This window comes from Lynx rufus, unplaced genomic scaffold (assembly GCF_022079265.1).
Source record: "Lynx rufus isolate CCGP_SWC_20201006 ecotype Redwood Valley unplaced genomic scaffold, mLynRuf1.p SCAF_9, whole genome shotgun sequence".
In the NCBI taxonomy this organism is placed as follows: domain Eukaryota; kingdom Metazoa; phylum Chordata; class Mammalia; order Carnivora; family Felidae; genus Lynx; species Lynx rufus.
The window spans coordinates 6,392,787-6,412,256 of NW_025814897.1; the positions used below are offsets into that span (position 1 = coordinate 6,392,787).

The 19,470-nt window shown below is 41.1% G+C and overlaps 1 protein-coding gene across 1 annotated transcript in view; it reads left to right on the plus strand.

The window, feature by feature from the left end:
• Positions 1–843: 843 nt before the first annotated feature.
• The window catches only part of ELMOD1 (ELMO domain containing 1), a 28,109-nt gene continuing 9,482 nt past the window's right edge, over positions 844–19,470 (plus strand). Inside the window, exons 1-8 of the mRNA XM_047072412.1 lie at positions 844–988; positions 1,347–1,375; positions 2,338–2,435; positions 6,217–6,346; positions 12,956–13,089; positions 15,715–15,783; positions 16,286–16,309; positions 19,177–19,227. Of these exons, the coding sequence (XP_046928368.1) occupies positions 844–988; positions 1,347–1,375; positions 2,338–2,435; positions 6,217–6,346; positions 12,956–13,089; positions 15,715–15,783; positions 16,286–16,309; positions 19,177–19,227 (680 nt within the window). The remainder of the gene's footprint in view (positions 989–1,346; positions 1,376–2,337; positions 2,436–6,216; positions 6,347–12,955; positions 13,090–15,714; positions 15,784–16,285; positions 16,310–19,176; positions 19,228–19,470) is intronic.

Consider the following 19,470-nt stretch of genomic DNA (forward strand, 5'->3'; position numbering starts at 1 on the left):
GTAAAAGTCAGCACAAAACACAAGTCCACATGTGCCAGAGATATAAGGACACGATTGGTGACTAGGTACTTCCTGGTTTGTTGAGGAATTACTGGGCTGCTCTAAGGCAAACTATGTTTAACGGGAGCCAAGAACAAGCTTGTCAAGAGGTGGAGTCAGGGGAAGGTTTAAATCAGAGAAGGTTGACGAACTGAAGGTCACCCTACTTGCTCAATGAACTTGCCTTCTGACAAGCGCGAGAAGCGGCAGCAGAGAAGACAGGTGGCACACAACCGAGTCCTCAAGGGGGACAACGGCGCCTAATGGAAAGCAGACAGGCGGGGGAGAGAATGAGAGCGAGGGAAGAGTCAAAGCAGGCACTGAGGAGGGGCTGCACGTGGAGCAGGGCCAGCTGAGGGGCTGTCTACAGCGGCAGGAGGCGAGTTCAGCCATGGCTCGTTCTTCCCCGTGGCTACGGGAGAGGCAACTCCAAAACACAGACGTACTGTTTACATGGTACTGATTCATTTTCATGAGGTTTTTAGGCAAAGGTCAGAAAAGAAAGGATTCTTGGCTGTGTGTCCCCCTCGGTGTTTGGAATATCAAATTCAACCAGAATACAGGGCCTTCTAGAGTTGCCTGCAGTCATAGTAAGTGCATCCTCACAGACCGTGGGCTTCCCTCCCAAAAATGGGTTTTGTAGCTGTGCCAAGTAAAATAACACGGGAGCAGGGAAACGAATATGACTGCAAACCCAGAAGTCTAATGGTTGATTTTTTTCTGGGCTTTTCCTGCTGGTGGTGGCCGCTTTCCATTCTCTTCCAGAGTTCTATTGGAAGGGTGCTGTCTTTTGTCTTTGACAGAATGTTGTTCCAGGTGTGCCTGTATTTTTACTGTAAATTTTTGTGGCGCTGCCTAAAATTTGTAATGAGGAAGCTGACTGGAAGATGTGAACTGCAACGGATCTGTTACAGTACCAAGCCTGGGGCTTCCAGAACCATGAAAATCGGTAAGTATGAAACGAAGAAGTGAGCAAAATGTAAGCTGGATGGGATTGTGGGTGCAGCACGTTATATTTGTGTATGGTAATTTCTTCTGATAGAGAGGGAGAGAGAGAGGGAGAGCACACACACACGCACAGGGGAGGGGCAGAGGGAGAGGGAGAGAGAGAGAATCCCAAGCAGGATCCGTGCCCAGCACAGAGCTTGTTACGGGGATCACTCTCATGACCATGAGACCATGACCTGAGCCAAAATCAAGAGTTAGACACTTAAGTGACTGAGCCACCCAGGTACCCCTGTTTTTAGTAATTTTAAGCCCCTTGTAAATGTCATTTTTTCATGGCTTTTTTATTGTCACTTCTACAGAAACATCACTGAGGGATTCAAAAAGTAAGGTAAGTGAAACCGTTTCTGTATTTTTCAACAACTTTTCACTTGGAGGCTTACCTCCATCATCAAAAAGTAAACGTTTTAACAAACAAATATATACCGATGGCAATGCAAACTGAGAAAAAAGATTGGTTTGCTCATTACAAGCCATGATACTCTTGATGACACGAGAGCAGCCACTGAATGTGAATTTCTAGGCAGATTTATGACACAGTATTACTTCATTGTTGAATTCATCCTCTTTTTTAAAAAGTTTATTTTTTGAGAGAGAGGTAGGGTGAGCGTGAGCAGGGGAGAGGCAAAGCAAGAGGGAGAGAGAGAATCCCAAGCAGGCTCTGCACCATCAGCACAGAGCCTGATGTGGGGCTTGAACTCATGAAACATGAGATCATGACTGAGCCGAAATCAAGAGTCGGAATGTTAACTGACTGAGCAACCCAGATGCCCCAAATCACTTAATTTTATACTCAAAATTTCCCAAGAAAATCAGAGAAGCCACTACGCTAGCTATCACAGCATACAGTTAAGCATCCACATAAAAGAGAAAAATCTGGGGTTTTTTTCAAGATTCTTGAATATTATTATTTAATTTGATATCCTTAAGACTATGTGCTTCACTCACTCATAGGCATACTGCCCATTAACAATGGAAACCATATACACTGGGTCAGAAAAATAAGCTATAATGTTTCAATATAAGGATCTTGAAAAAAATTAAATAGGACAAAAAACTTATGTATTTCTGTTTTATGTTAATTATCTTAATCAGGAAAATTGCACTCCCCCTATTGTGAAAATGTCTGATTTTCTAGAATTCAAACACTAAATCAATTTTTGCTTTTAGCTTAGTTCTAGCTTAGTCTTATTTAGAAGTTCTAAGCAAATACTTGAAGCCCCCCATCTAAAGAGACCCCGCTTAAGCCACTGATGCTCGTGACAAGGGAACTGACTGAAACGTGTTTTCCAGCTGCTGCAGACTTCCGTGAGTGTGCACCCTGATGCTATTGAAAAAACTATAGAAGACATCATGGAACTGAAAAAAATTAACCCCGACATAAATCCACAGTAAGAATGTATTTATGATGTAAACACAGAGCGCAGGGCATGCATTGAGTACTTCTGTAGAGCTGAGCTGGCTGGCATGCTCTCCCTCTCTGTGCCCCACCCCCACAATCATCTGCAATGTTTTTGACTTTCAGATGAAAAATAAGGGGGAAAAGGTGCCTTTTTCATATTTGTAAACAGCAGCAACTCTGTACTTTTGTCATGATTTATGCGTAGGCTTCTGAGATGCCATGAATGTGAGAAATCTGATGGATGCCCTACTATCAGAAGATGAAATCAGGGGAGCCCATTTAGCAGCAGTCGCTCCGTGCGACGCCTATTTTCAATGAACAGTAAATGTTCACCTTGTAAATGTGCCTAAGTGGATCTGCTCCATCAAAAATATTCCTCCAGTTTATGACAGGCTGATAATGTTGGCGACGGGTCTTAATGCTTGTCAAGGAGACTGGCGTGTGTGGGAGGGATAGATGGTTTTTATATGAAGCCTTTAGAACTTTGTGATTCAGTCATCTTATCTTGGAAATATTAAAATGCATTTGGCATCGTACGTGATGTTTAAAATTAGCTTTATATTTTCCATCGGGTACAGGAGTTTCTCAGTGAAATTTTGGGCTAAGGATGTTGGGTAGAATAAGTTCTGGTGCAGGTATATTTAGAGACAGTTTAGGTAGGTAACAATCAACCTGTCTTTCGGATGGGATAGGCGGGAACTTCGCATGTTATCGCTGAGAAAGGCTTTTAATTGCTAAAGACGGGGAGCTGTGGTTGAAGGGAATGTCAGAGTGCGCTCTGTATAGGTCTGTCTCTTGGAGGGATTCTGGGGACTAGTGGGGGCTCATCACAAAATTCCATCTCCACATGGTCTCCAGAGCATCCTTCCGCAGACACTTCAGCTAATTGGGTGTCTGTTCCTTATTCAGTCATGAAGGGTGATTTAATTATACGGCAAATGTCTTTTTGAAACCTCTGACACATATTTTATTTCTTTGGGAAGGTAATAAGAAGGCAATTCATTATTAAACGAAGTTGAACCAAAAATTTAAGAGTGTGGTTGGGCATGAGGGATATGAGACTCACAATCATATTTGGAGACTGGGTTAGATTTAATAGCAGATCTTCTCTGTCTCTTCTGTGAAAGTTAGGTTTCATTCCAGAAGCATTTCCTTGCCCTCTATTCTTGTGATTTCCTTTGGGGGGGGGGAACCCTCATAAGCGGTAGCATGTGTGTTTACATCTCAGTATGGGCTTCAGTGCTTTTTTCTACACTGACATGACAAAATGTGATTTTTAGAAATTCAATTTCTGGAAAAAATCAGGAAATAGAAAAGGCTGAGGGAAATATTTTCTAATCTGTCAAGCCATTACTTCTTTAAACCGCACGTCTTTTTTTGATTTTAATTCCAGGGTAGTTAACATCCAATGTCCTATCAGTTTCAGGTGTACATTTTTTCGGTTGGTCTCATTTTTTCCCTTTGTTTGGTTTCTTAAATTCCACATACAAGTGAAACCATATGGTATTTGTCTTTCTCTGACTTTTTTAAAAGTTTGCTTGTTTATTTTGAGAGAGAGAAAGCAGGGGAGGAGCAGAGAAAGAGGGAGTCCCGAGAAGGCTCCACACTTTTAGCGCAGAGCCTGACATGGGCTCAATCCCATGAACTCTGGGATCATGACCCAAGCTGAGATCAACAGTCAGACGCTTAACCGACTGAGCCACCCAGGCGCCCCTCTCTGACTGACTTATTTCACTTAGCATTATACTCTGTAGATGCATCCATGTTGTTGCAAATGGCAAGATCTCATCCCTTTTATGGCTGAGTAATACTCCACTGTCCGGATACCACATGTTCTTTATCCCTTCATCTGCAGGTGGACCCTTGGGCTGCTTCTGAAATTTTAACCACATTTGGTTTTAATTACATTTTTTTTTCAAGTTGAAAAATGACTACAGTAAACATGGAATCGTCTCCTCTTGCTCCATCCCGTTTTACTTCTCTCGCTCTCTTCCTCCAAATTAACTCTCCTCCCAGGCCTACGCTGATTCTCAAGGTGACCAGTGCCACTGTGCCCTTTTCCTAAATTTAAATCTGATTCGGTTTTCTTGGTGCTGTGGTAACGAATAATTATAATGGCCATTTCACTGAACATTCAGTTTTATTTAAGTTTCGCATTTGGGTTATCTGACCCTGCACTCTAAGTATGGAATAGGTATGCCACCCGAAGATGTGAAATTCTCTGTGGCTCCCAGTGTTAAACAATCTTTGAGCCACAAAAGTGAATGACCGTAAAGAAACTTACCAGGAATGCATAAATGTGAAACCCTACCTTTAGATTTAAAAACGCCATCAAACAAGCATGGGAGAATAATTTGCACGACAGTAGTTTATGTGAACAAGGATCTTGGTGACTATTTAGCCACCTGTTGGATAAATTTGTTCTGTGACTACTTAAGGAGACGGTGTTTCACCTGCTGTGTTGTGATCACAGAAAGTAGCTAGTGATCCTCTGTGTATTACACTTGCCGGACTGTTTTCTGTCTGGGTGATATGTTTTAAGGGGGCCGTTATTCAAACAGTATCCATCCAGAGAAGACTGTGCAAGATGGTAAAACATGTGAAAACCGTGTCCCATGAGAGGGAACTGAAGGAATAGGGCACTTTTTTTTAGCACTGAAGATCAGGCTACAAGGGAGAATCGCTGTCTTAAACAGTCGTGGCAGGGAAAGTTGGAAATTAATTTCCTCAGAGAACAAACTTTGAACCACCTGGTAACAAGGAAGGCACATTTTGTTTCAGCGTGAGAAAAAGGCTTCAAAGAGCGGGTCAGAATGGAGTGGGAAGTTTTGTAGTCAGCTTTTCCTCTTGGCTTTGCCTCATCTGCCAGGGATGCTCCCAAGAAGAAGCGCTTTTGTTGTTTTGTGTTGTTGTTGTGAATTTTCTTACCACTGAGGGCTGACACTCTCTCACACACATGTAAGGTGCTTCTGATTACAGCCTCCTGGTGGGGGGCAGGGCAAATGGGTCCCTACGAACTCATGATCACTTATATTTTCTACATCTTACTTAAATCACCTGCAAAAAGAACTCCCTTGTTTTTTAAACCATATTGTTGCAACTTGGCTTAAGAAATGGCCGGAATGAGACGAAACTTTTAGCCAAGTTCTTCAACTGTCTATCCATGTGGAGCTTTGGTAAGAAACTGTGCTTCTACTCAAGTAAGAAGTGGTTATGAGACCAGCACAGGAAATGTTACATTCCTTTATTTTTCTAAATAAACTAAGTATGGCTCTATGTTGAAAGAAAAAAAAGAAAAAGAGAAAGAAAGAAAGAAAAGAAAGGAAAGGAAAGGAAAGGAAAGGAAAGGAAAAGAAAAAGGGAGGAAGGGAGGAAGGAAGGAAGGAGAGAGAAGGAAAGAAAGAAAAACTGGGCTTCAATTAAATATATCCCGTGTGACTGAGGGTTGATGGAGGGAGGTGGGTGGGGGATGGGCTAGATGGGTGATGGGCACTGAGGAGGACACTTGTTATGATGAGCACCGGGTGTTGTATATAAGGGATGAGGCACTGGATTCTACTCCTGAAACCAATGCTGCACTGTATGCTAACTAACTAAAATTTAAACAAAAATGTGAAGAAAATAACTACATGAATAAATACATCCCATGTGAAAATTTCCTCCATTTTATATTATGAAAAGTCCTATTATGCACACAACCAGTGAACAAATGCTAAAATATCTGTTTTGTTTTTCCTCACGTGTGTTTCTTCTGTTTTTGAACACCTTAGGCTGGGAATCTCTCTTCAGGCGTGCCTCCTGCAAATTGTTGGCTACAGAAACCTCATTGCAGATGTGGAAAAACTGCGCAGAGAACCGTATGATTCTGATAACCCCCAACATGAAGAAATGCTGTTGAAGGTTAGACCTCGAACGTATTTCAGTCCTTCACTTAGGTCAGCTGATGTCCATCAAGCACCTGCCAAGTGCTAGACGCTGCTCAGACGGGGAGGGTACAAAGATGACTAAGACGTGGGCACCGTGCCTGGTTGGTAAAGTCTACTTTTCTTGCTGGTTCAGATGTGGGAGGTAAATTCTTCCCGAGAAAACTCATGGGAGAAGTTAAATGTAAAGTCTTTTTTTTTTTTTTTTTTTTTTTTTTTTTTTGGTAATCTGAGAGCATCACAGGTGATTTCTCTGAGCTCTTGTATCTGGCTCACGTTTAGGCTGTTTAGCTGTACTGAAAGCCAGGAGGAGAAATAGCACTTGTCCAAGAGTGACCTGGGATTTCCATTTATGACTTTTAATAGACATCAAAGAAGATGAAGTTGGTTTCTGCTTTGGCAATAGCCCTCCTGGGAAATTACCTAAGATCTTATTGCTGATTATTTATTCATGTAGCTCGGAGAGTATTAGAAGAGGAGGTTAAGGTTTATACCTGGTTTATTAAAACTGCTAGAAGAACAATATACAGGGGCGCCTGGGTGGCTCAGTCGGTTAAGCGTCCGACTTCGGCTCAGGTCACGATCTCACTGTCCGTGGGTTCGAGCCCCGCGTCAGGCTCTGTGCTGACTGCTCAGAGCCTGGAGCCTATTTCAGATTCTGTGTCTCCCTCTCTCTGACCCTCCCCCATTCATGCTCTGTCTCTCTCTGTCTCAAAAATAAATAAATGTTAAAAAAAATTAAAAAAAAAAAAAGAAGAATATACAGTTCTGGCTGTCCAAGTAAAAACTTAAAAATCTCATATGATCTGACCGTTATGAAATACCAATAAAACTTGACCTCAACACTGAATCTGGAGCTTAAGAAATTAAGACCAACCTTCAGAACTATTCATCTAAAATATTTTCTCAATTCACTTCTGAAAACAGATGCTTTTTAAGATGGAGTGCTTCCTTGTCTTTGCTAGGATACAAAAAGACACTAACAAAATTGGAAGAAAACATTTGGTTAGCTGCCTTAACTTTATTTTATTGAAAAGTGTCACTAGGAGCTGTAATTTTAAGAATGTATCCTGGCGTGTTTTTGTGTATATAAATACGTAAGCAGATGACTCACTGGTCTCTGCTAATTTGTGCTGTATCTGATGTGAATCCCTAAAGCTAAAAGAAGCTTCATTCTTTGCAGTAGTTTTCTTCTTCCATTTCTGCTCTGCTTAAATTTACCTAACCTACTGGGCTAAATAAACTTCATTTCCTTTTATTGCCTTTTTCATTCTATGTTCCGATCGAAGTAGTCAAGTTCAATTAAAATGACTTCAAGGTGAGAAACAAGAGGTGAATGAAAGAGAAACAAGACGGTGGAATTAACAGAGTGGCCACAAGCAGCTGAAGGCTTCCTTAGAGTGCCGCGATGCCTTCAGACTCAGACATCTGGGTGCCTGCGGTGCTCTGTGTTAGCTGATCCGTTGTGTGTGTGCCTGCTATACTGTCTTAGCCGATCCGTAGCGTGTGTGTGCTGGCACATAGCAGGTTTTCAACAAATACAGGTGAATGCATGAATCACTGTGGTTCACTGGATACTAAAAGTCAAGAACTTTTATGACGTACCTTTCATCTCTGGTCATGATTTGATTCTGTATGTGTTATTTTTTATTGTCACAGCTGTAAGAGGTAAGCAAGGTGATGGTTTGTAACTTTACAGCTTAGCAGACTACAAGCATTTCAGTCCAGACTCTGATCCACACAGCCAGTAAGTTACAAACAAGGACTGTCCACTATTGTGCCAGGCACTTTGAGGAAAGGCATCTTTTTTACGCTTAAGTGGCTTGCAAGCGAACTTGGGACATACTATGCATCTACAAAAAATCACTAAACCCTATCCAGACAGATCCCTCAAAATATCTCTTAAATGTTTTCCATGCCCACCAGCTTATTCTAGCATCATCTCCAGCTTGGGTTGTTACAGTAGCCTTTTAATTCTGCCACTAAGTGTTAGCTTCCTCCCCTCCGTCTTCTAAAACACTGCTGGAGGGATTGTCTAGTCATGTGATTCCCTCGGTTAAAAACTTCAGCTTCCCTGTGTCTGCCAGAATAAATCCCATGCTTCTTAACGTGGCATTCTGGACCCTTTCCAATCTATTTCTCCAAGCTGTATCTCCTGTATCCCCCACACTCAGTCATTCAGCTGACCCAGAACAGGCCATGCCGTCCCATACACCCAGGCATTTGCTCATGCGGTTCCCTCTATTACCTATTCTCACCACAAAAGCCAGCTCTTTTTAGAAATCCTTATTCGTTCAGTTTTGAAATCTTCTCCAGTCTCCCCAGGAACACCTCGGAGTGGGATCTTTGTGCTCTTCTTCGGTTTATTCACATTCCAAGTATGATAATAAAAACAGTAATCATAAGACATTCAGTGAATGTTTAGCACATGTTAACCTTTACAGTAAATGTTTTACAACATCATTTCATTTGATGGTCACAATAACCTCGTGGTGAGATACTGCCATTATCCCCATTTTCAGATGAGGAAAATGAGGCTGGGCAGTTAAGTACTGCGCAAGCTCACGTGGTAAGGAAGGGCTCCACGCTGCCTCTCAACGGAGGACCCATGTCTTCTTCCCATTTGTATCTCCAGAGGCTGGCCCATGGTTTGTGTTTAACTACCTGATATTGGCGTCTTTATCTTTAAAATGGACAATACCCTTGTTACCTACTCCATAAAACTTTTAGGGCAAGAGTCAGCAAACTAAAGCCTGTGGGCCAAATGTGGCTGCCACCCTTCTTTGTAAATAAAGTTTTGTTGGAACATGTCCACTCATTGATGTATGTATGGTCTGTGGCTGCTTCTGTACGACAATGGCAAAGTGAAGTAATTGGAGAGTGACCATATGGCCACCAAAGCCTAAAATATTTAATATCTGGCCCTTTACAGACAAAGTTTGCCAACCTCTGATTTAGAAGCTCTGGTAATATATTAGCCATATTGTTTAAGTGCTCTGACTTATAAACGTGGGAGACCATCATCAGTGCTTATACTCAGAGTCTTAAAGTATAAAAAAATCTGGATTTTAGGATCATTTAAACATTGGCTGAGACAAAAATGAAAAACATCACCTTATGTTCACACAGCACTGTCCCTATGAGCTATTCAAATGGACATTTCTATTAAACATTTGCTAAACCACATAAATAATAAAGGGAAATTTTTATGTGGATTCATGTACCTAATAGAAAAAAATATAGCCTAGAATTGAAAGATCCTCTCTTGTTGGGAAGAGATAATCCCATGGTGGCCTTGGTGAGAAGCGGCTTCTCCTCGAATGAATGGGTGGACAGACAAACGGCTTGTCCTTGCTCTTCTTTTTTTTAAGTGTCTAGGTATTTTGAGAGAGAGAGAGAGAATCCAAGCTGTCAGTGCAGAGCCCAATGCAGGGCTCGACCTCATGAACCGTGAGATCATGACCTGAGCTGAAATCAAGAGTTGTATGCTTAACAAACTGAGCTACGAGCACCCCTGCCTTGCTGTTCTGCAGCAGACCTAAGTAAGACAAGGAGAAAGTGCTGAAACAAGCTTGTGTCAAAGGCTCAGTGCAAAGAGAACAGAGTTAAGCAGAGCCAGGGCCGTGACAGAGGACGGTGTGACTCAGAGTGCAGCTTCCACACCCAACTTGTCGTCTGGCACAGGAATCACCCCCTCTGTCTCTGGTCTCCGGCCCTGGCAAGTGGCTTCGTAGTAACTCCACTCCCAACAGCACAGTTTAGATGGCTGAGTTCCTCAGAGCACCCCTCATCAGAGGCCCACTGCCTTCATTCAGATTTCTGGTCAGCTCCCGACATGCCAGAAATGACCTCATCCTTCAGGGCCACCCTGCCTCCTACCCTTACTTTTTCAGAGAATAGCCTGCCTATCGGAAGAGAATCCAGTAGCTCAAGTATTCTCACAGGAAATATACCCATGGTACACTTTATATAAGTACTTTAGCATAATCGACTTTTCATTTTCTGAGAAAGTGACCCTTATTAAAGCAGATGGGATTAAGAACATAATTAAGAACACTTTTTAGCCATTAGTCCAATCTGTCATGATACATAAAATTATTAAAGTGGAATTTCTTTTTTTTTTAATTTTCTTAACGTTTACTTATTTTTGAGACAGAGAGAGACAGAGCATGAACGGGGGAGGGGCAGAGAGAGAGGGAGACACAGAATCTGAAACAGGCTCCAGGCTCTGAGCCATCAGCCCAGAGCCCGATGCGGGGCTCGAACTCACGGACCGCGAGATCGTGACCTGGCTGAAGTCGGACGCTTAACCGACTGCGCCACCCAGGCACCCCGGAATTTCTTTTTTAAGCATTTTATTATTCAAACTTCTTACTCCCCTAAACTAAGTATTGCCCCAATGAATGAGGTTTATAACCTACCTATAGAAATGAAATGTTTGCTTTTGCCATTTCACTCTACTCACTCAGTGAAACCAGAGATTTTTAAACTGTGTAGGGCCCTGAGATTACTTCAAATTATTAGTCAAATGAATGTGATGAGCTTTACAAACTGTTTCCCTTTGTTCTTGCTTTTTTCATTGTGATAGCAATCAAATCAGTTCCTAGAGGAAAAAGAGACCTTTTCTCTCATTTTTTAGTACTCTTTTGCTGAACTCAAACATTTTCTGTCTTGATGAATGCAGAGCACTGGCAAATTCTCATCTGGGTGTTATAAGACAATTTCTTATGCTCATGTTTGCTACTTTGCTTTCAAGGGTGATAGATATACTTTCTTTCCTCTGAAATTTTTCTCTCAACCTTTATTTATTTTTTATATGTTTATTTATTGGCGGGGAGGGGGGCAGAGAGTGAGGGAAAGAGAGAAAATCCCAAGCAGCCCCCAGGCTCAGCACCAAGCCCAACACGGGGCTGGGATCTCACAAACCTTGAGATCATGACCTGAGCCAAAATCAAGAGTCAGACACTTAACCCACTGAGCCGCCCAGGAGCCCCTCTCATAGTTCAGACTGCATCCATCTGTTGTGCTACTAACATAATGTATCCCTTGAATTCTATCTTTTTTGGTTAGTGTTTCCCTTCATTGAATATTACATTCTATACTGTGTCAGATATGTGACAATTTACTATAAAGGAAGCTGCTTGTGTATTACTGTTCTCTATAGGATTTAAAATCCACATAACACAGAAAAAACAATTTCGAAGTTGAATTATGGAGGTGCCTGGGTGGCTCAGTCAGTTGAGTGTCCGACTTCAGCTCAGACCATGTCAGATCAGCTGTCACCCTCTTTCCATGCCCCTCCCCTGCTCATGCTCCCTCAAAAAACAAAAAACATTTTTAAAAAGTTATGTCTGAAATACTAATATGAAAATTTTACATTTGTATTTGTCCCTGTCATAATAAAGATAAAATATAAAGTATTGTTAATAGTCTAAATTTGCTTACATGCCCATCTCTATGTATTTGAACTAATAGTGTGAGCATTACGTATTTATACGGCTGTAGGTCTCTTTCTCAAGTAATAGTATGTGCTAAATCTATCTTTCTATAGAAAACCTAGAAAAATAGAACCAGTTTAAGAAGAGCATAATGTTTAAAGTTTGTATTTGTCAATTAATATATAACTGGAATCAAAATTCCCTTTGGTAACTCTGAAAAATGGTCATAGATTTTGAGGTTTGTTCGCGAACATGACTGATGTTCCTTCATCCAGTAGATGACACTTAGATGTCATCTACTTAGTAGATGACTTACTGTCCCCTCTGTTATAGGTGAGACATGAAACTCAAGTCAGCCCGCTTTTCTTTTGGTTAATAATGCTACGAAAAATTTTGCTATAGAGTTAGATAGCAATTTTCTGATAATTTAAATAATACATGGCCTCAAATTTTTCCCTTTTTGCCCTTTACCTTCACTCTCTTAAATATTTTTGAGGACCTTTTGTGGGAGATTATATAGTTCTATTTTTTATTAGAAATTAAATCAGAGGGGTGTCTGGGTCGCTCAGTCGGTTAAGTGTCTGACTTCAGCTCAGGTCATGATCTCACAATTCGTGAGTTTGAGCCCCGCGTCGGGCTCTGTGCCGACAGCTCGGAGCCTGGAGCCTCCTTCGGGTTCTGTGTCTCCCTCTCTCTCTGCCCCTCCCCCACTCATGCTTTCTCTGAAAAATGAATAAACTTTAAAAAAAAAATTAAATCAGAAAGATGGAAAACGCTAAAATATAGATGGACACATTCCATAACTACCAGGGTAATGACATCATCACATGTCATGTAGCCTCTGGAAAATTCCACTATATACTCATAAGAGAGGGAAAAGGCAAATAACCTCTTGGTTTTATTATGACATGGTCTTTACTTCCCAGACGCCTTCAGAAGGTCTTGGAGTCCCTCCCAGGGGCCTTCAGACCACTTTGAGAACTCCTGCCACAGATAACTGAAATACGGTGAAACCTTTAACTATACCATATTTGCATACATTCAGCTTTGTAAAGTTCCTTCTTCAGATACCGAGTACAAAATCTGAGCCAATGGGAAAGAGGATTTGTGTTTGTATCAACAGGCTAATTTTCTGTCTTGTCTTCCAGTTATGGAAATTCTTGAAGCCTAATACTCCACTGGAATCTCGGATTTCTAAGCAATGGTGTGAAATCGGCTTCCAAGGTGATGATCCTAAAACAGATTTTCGAGGAATGGGACTTCTGGGCCTATACAATTTGCAGTAAGTAAATGGAGAAGGGTCAAGTATTAAAAAGTCATGTTGGGGCACCTGGGTGGCTCAGTCGGTTGAGCGTCCGACTTCGGCTCAGGTCATGATCTCGCAGTCCGTGAGTTCGAGCCCCGCGTCGGGCTCTGTGCTGACAGCTCAGGGCCTGGAGCCTGTTTCAGATTCTGTGTCTCCCTCTCACTCTCTGCCCCTCCCCCACTCATGCCCTGTCTCTCTCTCTCTCTGTCAAAAACAAACATTAAAAAAAAAATTTAAAAAGTGATGTTGTGGTCACGTGCCAATGATAAAGTTATTAGTTCCAAAAGCCACCACACAGAAAACTCCAAGAAAACACTGACGTCCTCAGATAACTCAGGTTCCTAAACGTCGAAGAGGTGCTTCCATCTTCCTTTTCTTTGGCAGACTCTATTGTGTTTTATAAGTGGATCTCAAATGTTTTTATTTTTAATTTTCTTTTACGAAAAGTTGAAGTATGTACAAAACCACACGGAAGACTCGAGAACCCCTTGCGCTGCCCACGTGCAGTAATTATCAGGGTCTGAAATACCCACAACGCTCATTCTTTTGGCAGAAGCACAGTAACGAAAATGCTGTACCTGTCACTTCACCCTCATATTGCAATAGGCAGCTCTAAAACAACCCGTATTCACCTTATATTAACAATGACTCCTTGGTGTCATCTGTACCCAGTCCATATTTCCCAGCTCTCTCAAAAAAGCCAAAAATGTCTTTTTATGGCCGTTTTCTCCTAATCCGGTTCCATACAAGATCCATACACATCACACTTAGTTATTATGTGTCTCCCCATGTGCCTTTTCCTTTTGCCCCTCCCTGGGGTCACTAACTTGTGCAAGATTCCAGGTCAGCCATCCTCTAAAATGTCCCATGGCCTGTATTTCCTGAAAACTGGAGGTATCTGGAAAGGCCTGTGCTGAGTTGGATCAGAGGAATCACAGCCTGATGTCTCCATTGTAAAAGTCCCCCCCATCAGCCCTTTATCTGAGCATCTCATCTTTCACTGATAGTCACTGGACCAGTTAATTAACTGTGTAAAAAGTGCTTTTCCAATCCTGTGATTCTTCCCACAGTTGTTGGCTGGAATTCTGTAAAGACTCAGTTTCCTTCATCAACTATGGTTATTTAGTTTCTCTAAAATAGAGGCAAGACAGATGCTCAGTTTTTCTATTTAATTGACAATGTTCAGAGTGAGGAAGGAGTTGGGGCCCTAATTCCCTTGTTAGTGATCAAAAAAAAATTTTTTTGCTTTGGTTTTTAAGTATCATTTTTAATTCCTGGTTCTTATATGTTTATTATAATTCAAATAATAGTGCTCATCATTTTTTCATGTTTAAATTAAGTCATATGTAGTCATTATTTTTCAAGCCAAAGGGAGTCCTTTTAAGTTGGCTCTTTGTCCTTTGCTAGCATCCTATTAGTGAGGATAGTAATGTATTTTTAAAAGAAACTAAGCCTGAGGTGCCTGGGTGGCTCAGTTGGGTAAGTATCTGACTTCGGCTCAGGTCCTGATCTCACAGTTGTGAGTTCGAGCCCCGCGTCGGGCTCTGTGCCGACAGCTCAGAGCACGGAGCTGCTTCGGATTCTGTGTCTCCCTCTCTCTCTGCCCCTCCCCCACTCACACTCTCTCTGTCTCTCAAAAATAAATAACCATTAAAAATGTTTTAAATAAATAAATAAAATTAAACACCTCTGTAAGATAAGCCACCGTAAGCAAAGTGAAAAGACGAGCCAAGGCCGACACTCACATAAGTGACAGTATCCTGATCTGTACGGTTACTTAGTTGTCTGAAGACATCTTTAGATATGCTGCACCAAAAAACAGGAAACGTAGATGGCCAACAAAAGTATGAAAAAAGGCTCAATTTCATTAATAATGAAACTATGTATCAAAACTGCTGACTGTGGTTTGAGCTTTTCTGAGAGAACATTCAAGAGCTTGTTTTAGGCTTCCGATTTATGTGGGAAATACGTACACATGAAATTAAACAACATATGCTAGCATTTTATTCTGTTACTGCCATTATGAAGTACTTGCTGTGATGCGTTTTAGAAGGTATGTCACTTGGTGTATTTTTAGGAAATTTCATTGCCCTTTGCCCCCAGGGTGGAATTTTGCGTTTAGCACCAGGAGATATTGTCCATCCATCCAGAATTCAAATACCCCGTGACTATTCTCCAAGAAGAATGCACTTGAAACACATGGTCTCTCACCTCCTCTATTCTCTTCCTCCTCGGCCCCTTGGCCGTCGCAGCCCCTCCGCGTGTCCCTCCCTTCAGGCCACTTCTGCCTTCCGAGGAGCTTCATTCCGCCCCCCTTGTCCATGACCCTTCTTACTACAAATATCCTTTGCTCCCTGGGGAAAGGCAATGATCGTAACTCAAATTTCAAACCTACCAGATACATTCCTAAGTCTAAGTGGGTTTTACAACTACCCTACTCTACTGTCATTATATTTGGGAAATTCTGTTATGAAAAGCTGTCTCTTCTCTGGAAGAGCTGAAGCAAGTGGTAAACTCGGAGTGCAGCACGTCCCAACACTGGATTAAAACGAGTGCATCAGGCAGGAACAGAGCTGTGGTTTTCTTTCCCTCCAACCGCAGGTATTTTGCGGAAAGGGACGCCGCGGCCGCCCAGCAGGTCCTCTCTGACTCTCTTCATCCAAAATGCAGGTAATTGCTGAAAATCAAAGCTGGACGAGGCTTACGGATTAGGCAGAAGGAACTTCTCCTTCACGGATAGGTCGGTGAGATTCTCAGGAGCGTCACCCCACCGGAAGTGAGGCTTCAAGCTCTTTCAAATGAGCCCTCTGGACAAATACTGAATAGGAGGGTTAAACGTGCAGGTACTCAATCCCTCCTGGGATTCAGGAGGGAAAGTGGCACCGTGCGAGTGAGATAAGTATTTAAAGGACTGATAACAGTGCTGGTGCCCAGAGGATTAAAGAGGCGGGCGTGGAAGAAGGAGAGAGAGGAGTCTGGAAGCAGTATTTCAGAGACCAGGGAGCATGATGGGGGAACAGAGGGGAGAGTGGGAGTCAGGAAGTCAGGGGCCCAGTGAGAAAGTCTAGAATGCTGAGGCTTTTTTAGTTTTCTTGGTAAAAATCTAGAGTCTAAATATTTTACATTTTCATTTACCTTCCTAAACTTTTTTTCTTTAACTGATTACATGAAGGGATATCACTAAAGAGGAAACAAGGTATTTTTTGTTTGCTTTTGTGTTTTGTTGCTTTTATTTCATTTTAGAATAAGTATTAGTAAGAATTTTAACAACCGTACAAATTCATAAAAAATTTTTCAAAAAAAAAAAACATTTCCCAACTTTTTATCTAATGTACTTCATTATATGTGGGTTGAAGGAAAACCACGGTAGACAAACCCAACAGAAAATTTCAAACAGCCCTCTATGGCCATGGCTCTATCTGGTTGCAGAAGCATGTCAAACAGTCTGCCTCAGGGCTGAACACATCTCCACACGTGCTCCCACCTCCTATCCTCCCCAGAGAGGGACATTTTACGTGGGAGTTTTGTTGCATTGAGCAATTCTGCTCTTCGAGTAATCTATTTCTAATTTCGTTATTAAATATTTAAGTCTTATAAACAGTAGTTATTGTATACACTTACTGTATGTAAGCAGTTCTGAAATTTTGCAGCCATGTGTTTGTATCACTTCTTTCTCCTCAGCATGCCAAGTTGCTTGTTAGTGTTCATATTTAATAAATAATGCAAAATTTTATCAGACCGTTCTCAAAAATTCAAAAACAGGTTGACTTTGCCCCCACCACCTTACTATTATACTTATTCTAGCTTCATTTGCAAAGTAAATAACACTATACTTTCTGATTTATATTTATAATCTTTTTATAAATTACATTTTCATTTTTTTTTACCTTTTACTTACTTTGAGAAAAACAGTAAAATCACTTAGCTCTTTCCTGATATATTACAGGGTTAAAATCAAGCTATTTAAATTTTTTAACTAGATTTTCTGAATTGCATATTTCTGTAATGTATAGACCCTGAACTCCATCTAATTAAAATTGTCTGGGGAGTCTGCATATAGACTCAGGTATTCCCCAAAGACCATCAGCAAAAAACACATGAATCCTCCATGGTCTTTGGGAAGTGACAAGAAGCTTAAAATATTTTTGGATTAATCATTAAAAGGTGATGAATTTTATCTGTGAGACATTCTCAAAGAAAGACTTTATATAGTTTTATCTCTTGTGTCAGCCAGCAGAGAGGATGTATTTGAGAGTTTGTGTGAATACTCTTATTTAAGAAGAGACGTGTGTGTGTGTGTGTGTGTGTGTGTGTGTGTATACATGTACATAAAGCTACTGTGCTTTTGTCCCTTAAGCTATCATAAAATTGAGGAGATGATGTTCAAATATTAATCAATTCAAATTGGTGGTAAATGTCAGTAAACACAAAACAGAATGTTTGGGAAATGCTACTATCCTTCATCAGTGTCAAAAATAGGTATATAATGACGACTTGTGATAGCAATGTAGGTTGTGTGAGGCCCTGAATCTATTAGGCATTCGGCAGCAATATCTATTAAGGAAAGCTCTCTCCCGTCTATCCTTCAGCAAGCATTACACATCGTTATCATTGCCCTTGTAAACCTCCATCTATTGAGTCCCACAGTAGCTTGAGGGATATAAGTAGATTCAAGTTTACAAGGAGAATTTTGACTGTTTGATTATTTGTTGTTGTGTGTTTCTTGAAGAAAGGGATTCATTCCGTTTGGGCCAGGGTATCCTCAGTAATCAACGTAAGTGGAGGGCATTTGGCCTTTCTTATATTTCCAATGCAGAGAGAGATTTCATTTAACACAGAGACACTGTGCATAAAGCTTCGTTAAGAGAAAACACGTGCTTATAAATTTGTCTATATAAAGTCTCTTAAATTTCACACCTAATTCATTTTAGTTGGATGTGAGTCGTTTAAGTAAAAAATCTCCTCATGCCTTTTTGGCTGGTTGGTTGATTGGTTAGTACACGGTTACACTTTAAAAAGAGGTGGCATATTTTAACATGAATTAAAGGCAGTTTCTCTGAATTACAGCCAGTCATTTACAGAGTAGAAAGTCCACAGAGTTAAATGTCAACTTTGTATCATGTTTTTGTGGTCTTTCACTGTGTGTCTTACATGTGTGTCTTTTAGTGTAGTGTTTGCAGTGTATTCTAGAGAACCCTGCTTAGATAGAAGCTAAATGTTCCTAACTCTAGTTTTAAAATGTTATTTAGTTCAAAGGCTAACCACATTTTCTAGTGTGAAATGAGGATTACGTTAGCCACAAAGAAAGTGGGACGTGGGTCCCGCTTACAAAACAGTGGCGGCACGGAGTGGGGGAGAATAGGGAGGACTGCCAAGTCCACAAGCTAAGGGAAGGCAAGGCAGGATTTTCAGAATGCATCTGAGAGGGCCCTCTCTACAGTCTTAGCCAGAAGCCCAGATTGTAACACGGATTACGGTGGAACTGCTACAGGTTAGCTGCCTTAGTTTAGCCAGAGGCCTTGCCATAGCACTTGTCAGAGTTTGTAAAGCCTACATACCCTTCCCTCCCCCCACCGCCTTCCTTCCCTTCACTAGTTCACTACTTCTTTAATCAATAAACATTTATTTGGCATCTACTATGAGCCAGACATCACAAATAAGACTGACTAGGATAAATGCCATGAAATAAAACCAAAGGAGATGCAGTGCGGAATCGTGAGAGAGCGAGGGAGCATCGGAAGACACACATCCCAGGCAAAGGTTCATGGAGAAAGTATCGTTTGATAATTAACGATCCCGTAAAAAAGTCCCTTCATGTTTGGCCTTAAGGACTCTCTCCCACTGCTGCACTAAAGAGAATAGGGGATAAGTAGCAGGGCTTTAAATAATCCCATTTCTGAGATCTACATAAATTATATTGTGGATTTTTAATTGAGAACATTTAAATTGATTAGTGTTTGATAACTGAGTTACAGACATCCAGTCAACAGTTTTAGTATAAGCATTCCAAGAGAACAAGGACCAAGTAGAGATTAAAGCTTATTTCTTTACTCATTTATTCAGCAAATTCAGCAAAGCGGAATGGGAGAAGAAAAGGATGGATAAAGCAATTGGGTGAGTGTGGGATTTCATTCATATATAGAGGTTGTCAGTTGGAACTAGAACCGGAACAAAAATGTCCTAAGAACACTGTAAAGGACGACAAAGATGACGAGTGTCCTGATGGAAACACATCACCCAGGTGAACTTTTAAAAGGATGTGTTTATATGTGTTTGGATCTATTTGTATGGTTCTATGGCACTATTTTCGCCTTTGGCCAAGTGACAATATTTAAAATGTTAAACTATATGCACATG